We start from the raw sequence: 7,888 nt of genomic DNA on the forward strand, positions 1-7,888 counted from the left end.
GATTTCTTTTTCCTTCCTTCCTTCCTTCCTTCCTTCCTTCCTTCCTTCCTTCCTCCCTCCCTCCCTCCCTCCCTCCCTCCCTCCCTCCCTCCTTTCTTTCTTTCTTTCTTTCTTTCTTTCTTTCTATGACCAATTCGATTCCTCTAGGAGTAGAAGGTCCTGAAATGCCTGCTTCTCTATAGAAGACTCAGGGACCATCAGAGCCTGGCCGTGTGGACCCAGGTTTGGAAGGTGAACGCTCACATTCCCGGATCCTCTGCTTTATCCCTTCCCCAGCCCTGCTCCAGCCCCCTTCCCTAACACTCATTGGGAGCCTTCATCTGCATCAGGACTGCCTGGCTCCTCTTTTTGCAGCAGCAGCAGCAGATGCAGGCAGCTAGGGAACAGGCCAAAGCAATGATGCCAATCACAATGGCAGCAATGGCCAGCCCACTCTGCGTGTCAGTCATGCCCCATGTATTGCGGTCATCAGTGGCTCCGGTGGTGGTCAGACCAGTGTAGTCTTCTACGGCATTGGGGATCTGTGTGTTAGAGGATATGGTGTCGGGGTAACTTGGTGTATCAGGGTAACTCGATGTGTCTGCAAAACGTGGTACTTCTGGGTAGCTAGATACATCAGGGATTGCTGGGACCTGGACACTGGGCGCAGGGACATTGATGTTGATGATGATGAGGGACTGCCCCCTGACGTTGTTGGGACTGGAACACACTGGAAGAGCATCTGTCCCCAACCTGGCTCTGTTGAGAAGGAGCCAGTTACGGAGTGGAAGGATACCTGAGTCACACCTCCAGGGGTTGTCATAGAGACGGAGCTCACACAGGTTCATCAAGTGATCAAAGATGCCCAAAGGCAAGTTCTCTAGATTGTTGTTCTGCAGCTGGATGGTCATGAGGCCGTTGACGTTGGCGAAGATGCTGCCAGGGAGCTGTCGGAGGTGGTTATTCTGGAGGGAGATGTTCTGCAGGTTGATCAGGCCTCGGAAGACATGCTCATCCAGGTCCTTGAGAGCATTGGAGTGGAGGGACAGCTCTCGGAGATTCGTCAGCCCATTGAAGGCTCCCGGAGAGATGTAACTGAGCTGGTTGTGACTAAGAATCAGAACCTGCAACTGGTGCAGGTTGCTGAAGATGTTGTCGGGGAGGGAGGTGAGGTGGTTGTTGTAGAGCCAGAGCTCCCGAAGGTTGGACATTGGCCCGAAGATCCCCGGGGAGAGCTCCTTCAGGGAATTCCCAAAGAGCGTGAGCTTGTTAAGGTGGGGCATCTGCATGAAGATGCCAGGGGGCAGCTCCATGATCTGGTTGTTGGACAGGTACAGTCTCTGGAGGTTGCGGTTATTGTGGAACAGGCCAGGGGAGAGTGTGCCAATCTGGTTGTGCTGCAGGGCCAGCTCCTGGAGGTTGCCAAGAGCATCAAAAGTGCCCATGGGAATGTCCGAAAGCCTGTTCTCAGCTAGCCCGAGCACCTGGAGGTTGCGCAGGTGCTGGAAGACCCGAGGTGACAGGTGGGTGAAACTGTTCTTTCCCAGGTTCAGCTTAGTGAGTCCCACCAGGTGGTCAAAGGCTCCTTCTGGGATGGCTGCCAGATTGTTGCCGTGCAATTGGAGTTCCTTAAGGTTACTGAACTGGGAGAACTGGCCTGGCTGGATCTGCACCAGCTGGTTATTGGACAGAAGGAGGGATTCAAGATTTTTTAGGTACTGGAAGGCCTCAAGAGGCAACATGTGTAGTCTGTTGTTGGCAAGGCTGAGGTAGCGCAGCGAGCCCAGGTTGCGGAAGGCACCTGGCATGATGTTTGACAGTTCATTCTTCTCCATCCTCAGGGCGATGAGGGCTGAGACGTTGAGGAACGGGTCCTCCGTGAGTTCAGTGATGTGCGTGTTAAGGATCTGCAGGCTCATGGCATTCCAGGGCAGAGGGGTAGGCACTGCCATAATCTGTGCCCCTGTGCACTCGACCTGGGAGGCCCGGGAACAGGTACACTCACTAGGACAGCCATAGTAGGCCAAGCTTGCAGCCCAGGCCTGGCAGCCCACCAGCAGAAGGAGATAGTGTTTCAGTGGCATGGCCTGTGTGGGAAGAGAGATGTGTGAGTCACGGTCACCTCACCCACCACCAGCCTTCAGTTTCACCAACGGCTTCAAGCCCCACCCTCATGCACCTAACTCAAAGCTCTCTCTGCTTTGGCCAGGGAGCCACTGTCCTTCAACTTTTGCCCTAGCAATCACCTCACCTGGAAGGCTCCTCACGTTCAAGTCTTTCCCACTCGGTCAATTTCAAGCCCAGCCATCATTTCATCCGTGAGTATTAGTCACACCCTTGTGCAAATGATAACCCCAACCTCTTTCCTTGCCACATCACAGCCAGCCTTAGGTGGCATTTATTTGTCTCCTCCCTAGTTAGCAAGCTATTTAAGGGTGTTATCTTACCATCCTATAGCTTGCTAAGATGAGGAAAAAAAAAAAAAAAAAAAAAACACCTTGTATCTTAAATATAAAATATTTAAATATAAAAATACATGTTTTAACTAAGTCTTTGAGAATTTCATACATTGTATTTCGATCCTATTCACTTCCCCCTCCACTCCTCCTCCAGATCCCTCCTGGATCCACCACCCCCACCTATCCACCCACATGTACCAATTCATGTCCTTTCTCTAATAACCCACTGAGTCCAGTTTGTGCCGCCCATATACACATGGGCATGGGGATCTCCACTACCTACCAGGGGCCGCACCCCTAGATAAAACTGTCTCTCCATCAGCAGCCATCTACTTTCAGTAGCTCCTCAGCTAGGGGTGGGGGCTCACACGCCCCTCCCCACCCACGCTGAACTGTTGCCTGGCTTGATTTTGTGCAAGTCTTCTGCAGGCAGCCACAGCTGTGGTGAGCCCTCGACAGGCCCCTCCCCGGCCTACGACTCTTAAAATCTCTCTGCCCCCTCTTCAGTGGTGTTCCCTGAAGAACTGTCTTATAACTTCTCTGTCTCTCAGCACATCTGACATGCTGACAGAATATGGATCGCCTCGTTGGAAAGACCAGATGGGAACAGAGATGCATCCATGGGTCCTGAGCCCCGGGGAAGCTGTTCTGGTTACAGGGAGGGGCGGGGAAGGCCAGCAGAGGGAGGGAAGAGTGAAGGCAAGAAGCTCTTTCTACCCTCTCTCCGGCCCCCCCCCCAAATAGCCCATGGCCACCATCACCACCCTGGCCCTTTCTCAGCCTGTCCCCGTGTGCTTTGTCTGGATTTAATCCAAGCCATCTGTGATAAGAAGCCACTGTCTGTACCACATGCTGTCTGTCTGGAAGAGGTGTCTGGGCCCCGGCTGACGCCTAAGGGTGTGGCTTCTGGTGTGAGTCCTGGTTCCCACAGAGAGACACTGGGTGGCCTGGAATAAGTCCCTGAAAACATAGACACACTTTAAGCTGAAGGGTGTATAAGTGGGTCCAGATGTCTCCTTAGACACAGGAGCCATGTACACGGAAGAATTGGCATATAAAGTCACCTATGGCAATGGTTAGTACAGAGCCATGGGAATTGCTCCCTATATGGATATTACAGTACTGTTTGCTTTTGAATGAGAGCTCTCAGGCCTCCAACTTCAGCTTCCTTCTCTGATAAACGGGGGAGATGGCCTCTGTTTCTTCTTGAGGCTGTTGTGTGGGCTAGATGGGAGGAGAGACCCAAGGGCATCCTATGCATGGCCACACTACTTCATGTCTTTGGGTTGTTCAGCTTACCCATAGCTTACACTCATGGCTCCCCAAAGGCAAGAAGTCCTCAAAGTGTCTCCAGTCTGGCATTCTTAGTCAAGGAGCTAAGGATTTCTGTGCACCAGCATGAGTATCCATGATGTCTTAGTTCAAAGAAGCCTGTAACTCCTGAGGCCTAAGCGGTTGCCACCCCTCATGATTTTATAGGGAAGCAAGAGGCAGGGAAACTGAGGCCTCGGTCTTAAGGCTCCAGTCTCCAACCTGTAAGTGAGGACTTTGAGTGGTATGCATTGCCGCTTCTAATGGGTGAATTTGCTGAGTAAAGGCAGGGGTGTCAGCCGGCAGTCAAGGCACACACTGTGTGTGGTGAGGGCGCTCTGCAGTTTCTCTCGATGCCCTGAGATCATGGGGTCCTGAGCCTGGCTCCCCACTCTGGCGTGGGCTTCCTACACCCCTCCATCCTCCAACAAACAAGCATCTCAGAAAGGCCCTACTTGTCCTTCAACCACACAAACGTCAGCTTTTTATTTATTCACAGCCCTTTCTAGCCCTGGCTTGTTGAACTCTCCTGAAGGACTTGTCTAAATATATATAGCTGTGGAGGAAGAGAAAAGAGCTCCATGGCCACTTGAGTCTGGTGGCAAAAGAATAGGAGGCAAGTGAAGCTGCTGACCACATTTAAACAGTGAGTCAGGTCCAAAAGAGAGCGAGAGAAACTGCTTAAGCAGAGGGCACATAAAGCCAGGCACAGCGGCTCATGCCTGTAATGCTAGCACTCAGGAGGATGAAACAAGAGCATCCCTGCAAGTCTGAGGCAGCCTGAGCTACAGAGTGAAACCGTGTCTAAAAAACAAAAACCAAAAAGAGAGGGGCTGGAGAGATGGCTCAGCAGTTAAGAGCACTGTCTGCTCTTCCAAAGGTCCTGAGTTCAATATCCAGCAACCCCATGGTGGTTCACAGCCATCTATAATGAGATCTGCTGCCCTCTTCTGGCCTGCAGGTGTCCATGCAGATAGGACACTCATATACATTAAGTAAATAAATAATCTGAAGAAAAAAAAATAATAATCTGGCACAAGTCATTCCAGTGCTGTGAGAGGAGACAGGGTGGAATCAGCAAAATGGAGGAGCTCCAAGTTCAGTGAGAGACTTTTTCTCAAAAAAGCAAGGTGGTATGCAATGAGGAGGACACCTGAAGTTGACCTCTGGCCTTCCTGTGTACACCTGGCAGGAACAAGTGTACACCATCCCCCTCCCCTCAACAAACACATACATACAAAAAGAGCACAGGAACAAAAGGGCTGGGTGTTCAGAACGTAAGGCCTCTTATTGGCGATAACAAAGAAACCCCGCTGCTACAAAAGCTAATGTGCTCATAGGCCACCTTAACGAAACTACAGAATGTGGAGCGGAGGAGGTGGCGAGCTTACCCTACACTCCCCCGATCAGACCACATCTTACTGCACTCTGGACTTGAAGGCCAATGACAAGCTGGTTTCTTAAAGAGCTCCCAGAAGAGAGTGAGAGGACAAAAGAGCCTAGAGCACCCATTGAAGGACCTACAGATGAATAGCCAGGAGAGCACCTAGGGAATCCATAAGCCTTTCTAGAATGTGAAAAGCTGCCATGGCATAAAAGATGCCGTTCAGATGCAGAGGCCAATGTTAGTGTGCCAGGGTCATGGCTCGGCAGGGTTCAGTTCATACTTGGTGTGCACAGTCTCACAGAGGCAGCAAGTACCAGGTTCAAGCATAGATGAGAGCTTTTAGATTAATGAGATGGAGAAAAGGCTCCCACCCCAACGAAGCGGTCAGTGGAGAAGACTGTGGAGGTCCAGCCCACAGCTGAGACCTCGGGTTCCATGGCTGTGTACCACAGAGTGGAAGTGAGAACCATCCGTCTCCCAAGAGGCTGTTCGGCCAGGACTCGGGTCCATTTCCTTGGTTGACGTGTGGGAGATGATGTACCCCTGGCTGAGGCCCAACTGCTCCTGGTGCTGTCTGAACTGCTTATTTTTCCTAAATGTTCATTTTCCCAGTTCCAAGGGTGATGTCACAGCCCAAGTAATGGAGAGCGATTACATGCCCATCACTTTGAAGCTCTACCTGCTGTCTTTTCCTGCGGGAAGGAGCTCCCCACCAGGACTAACTCTCCAGCTAGGCAGGGGTGTCAGGGCAGCCCCACGAAGCCTCTGAGCTCTGGAAGGGCACTCCCTAGCCCGGGAGGAACAACAGGGAGGCGATGATTCCCTGTGGGACCAGGCACTGTAGTCTAAAATGGACCACACTCAGCACACCAAGTATTGCAAGAATCCCCGCTGTCTTTTTAGGAATCCTCTCTGTCTCCTGAGCCCACCCAGTGCTGCGTGCAGCTGTTTCTTGTTTTCCAGTGGTTGTTACAGCTGGTGCCTCCCCCGACGTCCCCACCCTCATCCTCCTGCTCCTGACCACCTGCAGGAGCACTCCAAAGATGCCTGAGCCCTGCAAGGAAGAAACACCCAAAGCAGGCCTGGGGCTAGGCCTTGGACTCTTGGCAGTGCTACAGGCCATGGCCCTTGGCCTCAAGGAGCCAACATATGGTGACCTAATAGCCCACGCTGCCCAGTGCCGCTTGGCCGCTGTGACAATGGCAGTTAAAGGTCCTCAAAGCTGCCCTAATTACAGCTTCCTCCTTGAGGCTTCGAGTGCGTCCTCAATCATTTCAGCCAACCCCTGGGGAGGGGGTACACCTGGCGTCAGTCAGATCCACGTAGTCACAGAGCTGGCAGACAGACAGAAGGACAGGAGGCTCACCTGGACATGGACGCGGCCCCTCCCCAGGAGTGGAAACGACTGAACAAGGGCTCTGTAGAAACACCCTGTGACTCACAAGCGAAGGCATAATTAGCCTTGAAGCCCTGGGCTTTGCTGGTTGGGCACTAGGCCTTCTTGGAGTTTTTTGTACCATTGTTCACGTTCGTTAAACACAGTGTCCCCAGGAAAGAACTCCTTATTTAAACGCCACAAACTGAGACTTTGAGAGGGCCATGGAGATCCCTATTCTACTCTGGTCTTGACATTAACAACATGAGTTTAGGTGACTGCTGAAGGCCTTAGTTTCCCTTTCTGTAAAAGCTTCTGAAGCCCTTATAGTTCTACTGTGTTTCAGCTGGAGGCAAAAAAAAAAAAAAAAAAAAAAAAAGATCCTGGAATGAAGACATGAAGACTTGCCTTTCTACCATCTTCCCTTCCCCACAAAGAGCCCCTGGGCTAGGCCCCACTTGCGTGCCAAGGCTTGAAAACTCTCACCTCCTCAAGCCTGCTTGTTTCAAAAGTTCCCCGTCAGGGCAACTTCTGAGCTAATCTTTCTATCTGCACACAGACCCCGACCCTAGAGGCCTTAGGGCCTCTCCTGCCCTTTCCAGTGGAACCGCCCTTTCCGGGGAACTGAGGCTCTCAAAGAGGATCTCTTGCCATGTGTGTGACACTTTCTGAGAATGACTTCCTTATCAAGGCCTCCTCTGGAGTGAAATCGACCCTGGGTCACCCAAGAGAGAGGCCAGGCTTGGGGCTCTCGTCCCCATTCCTGCCCAGTGTTGTCACCAGCTGCTCTTTGGTGCATATTCTAAGAAGTGTGAAGTCAGAGAGGCTAAACATGGATGGAACTCAGACCTCCAGTTGTCCATCTCTCTCTTTCTCACACACACGCACACACACTCATACAAATTCTCACACACACAATGGCCTAAGAGTTTTCTTGACTAGATCTGATCTCCCAGCACTACTGCTATGACTGTGATGTGTGTAAGATGTAAGACTGGCTCTGGGAACAAAGCGGCTTTCCAATAAAAGCGAGGAGTGATTACTGCTATCTTGTTGAGCGAAATCAGATATCTGGAGGCTCCGCCCAAGGAGCTCCTAACCTCTAGGTTGGGCTGAGGCCTAGACTCACACTCACAGGGACTCAAGTGTCCACACACCACACTCAGAACCTCGAATGTAATCTAGACTACCCGGGAAGCCATGCTCAGAGCCTGCATCATTTACCACCAAGAACTGAGAGAGAACGGGAAAGCATGAGGCTGAAGGCTGCCTCACCATCCAGGTGCACCTCCTGGTTCACCTCCCCCACCTGGAACCTGCAGCTTGCTCTACTTGAGCCTGGAATCTGCTCCCACATATAGTTCATGGAGTCCAGGA

At 51.7% G+C, this 7,888-nt stretch overlaps 1 protein-coding gene across 1 annotated transcript; it reads right to left on the reverse strand.

Annotated features, from left to right (window-relative positions):
• Window positions 1-296: 296 nt before the first annotated feature.
• Window positions 297-2,072, reverse strand: Lrrc15 (leucine rich repeat containing 15). Its single transcript, XM_055619352.1, has one exon. It carries the CDS (start codon window positions 2,061-2,063, stop codon window positions 297-299), a length of 1,767 nt encoding a protein of 588 aa, XP_055475327.1. The 5' UTR covers window positions 2,064-2,072.
• Window positions 2,073-7,888: the final 5,816 nt, after the last annotated feature.

Source organism: Psammomys obesus, unplaced genomic scaffold, assembly GCF_907164565.1.
Source record: "Psammomys obesus unplaced genomic scaffold, mPsaObe1.curated_primary_1811, whole genome shotgun sequence".
In the NCBI taxonomy this organism is placed as follows: Eukaryota; Metazoa; Chordata; class Mammalia; order Rodentia; family Muridae; genus Psammomys; species Psammomys obesus.

Excerpts from the sequence above, each read along its gene's own strand:
- Lrrc15 (XM_055619352.1), bottom strand. The coding sequence starts at position 2,063 with ATGCCACTGAAACACTATCTCCTTCTGCTGGTGGGCTGCCAGGCCTGG.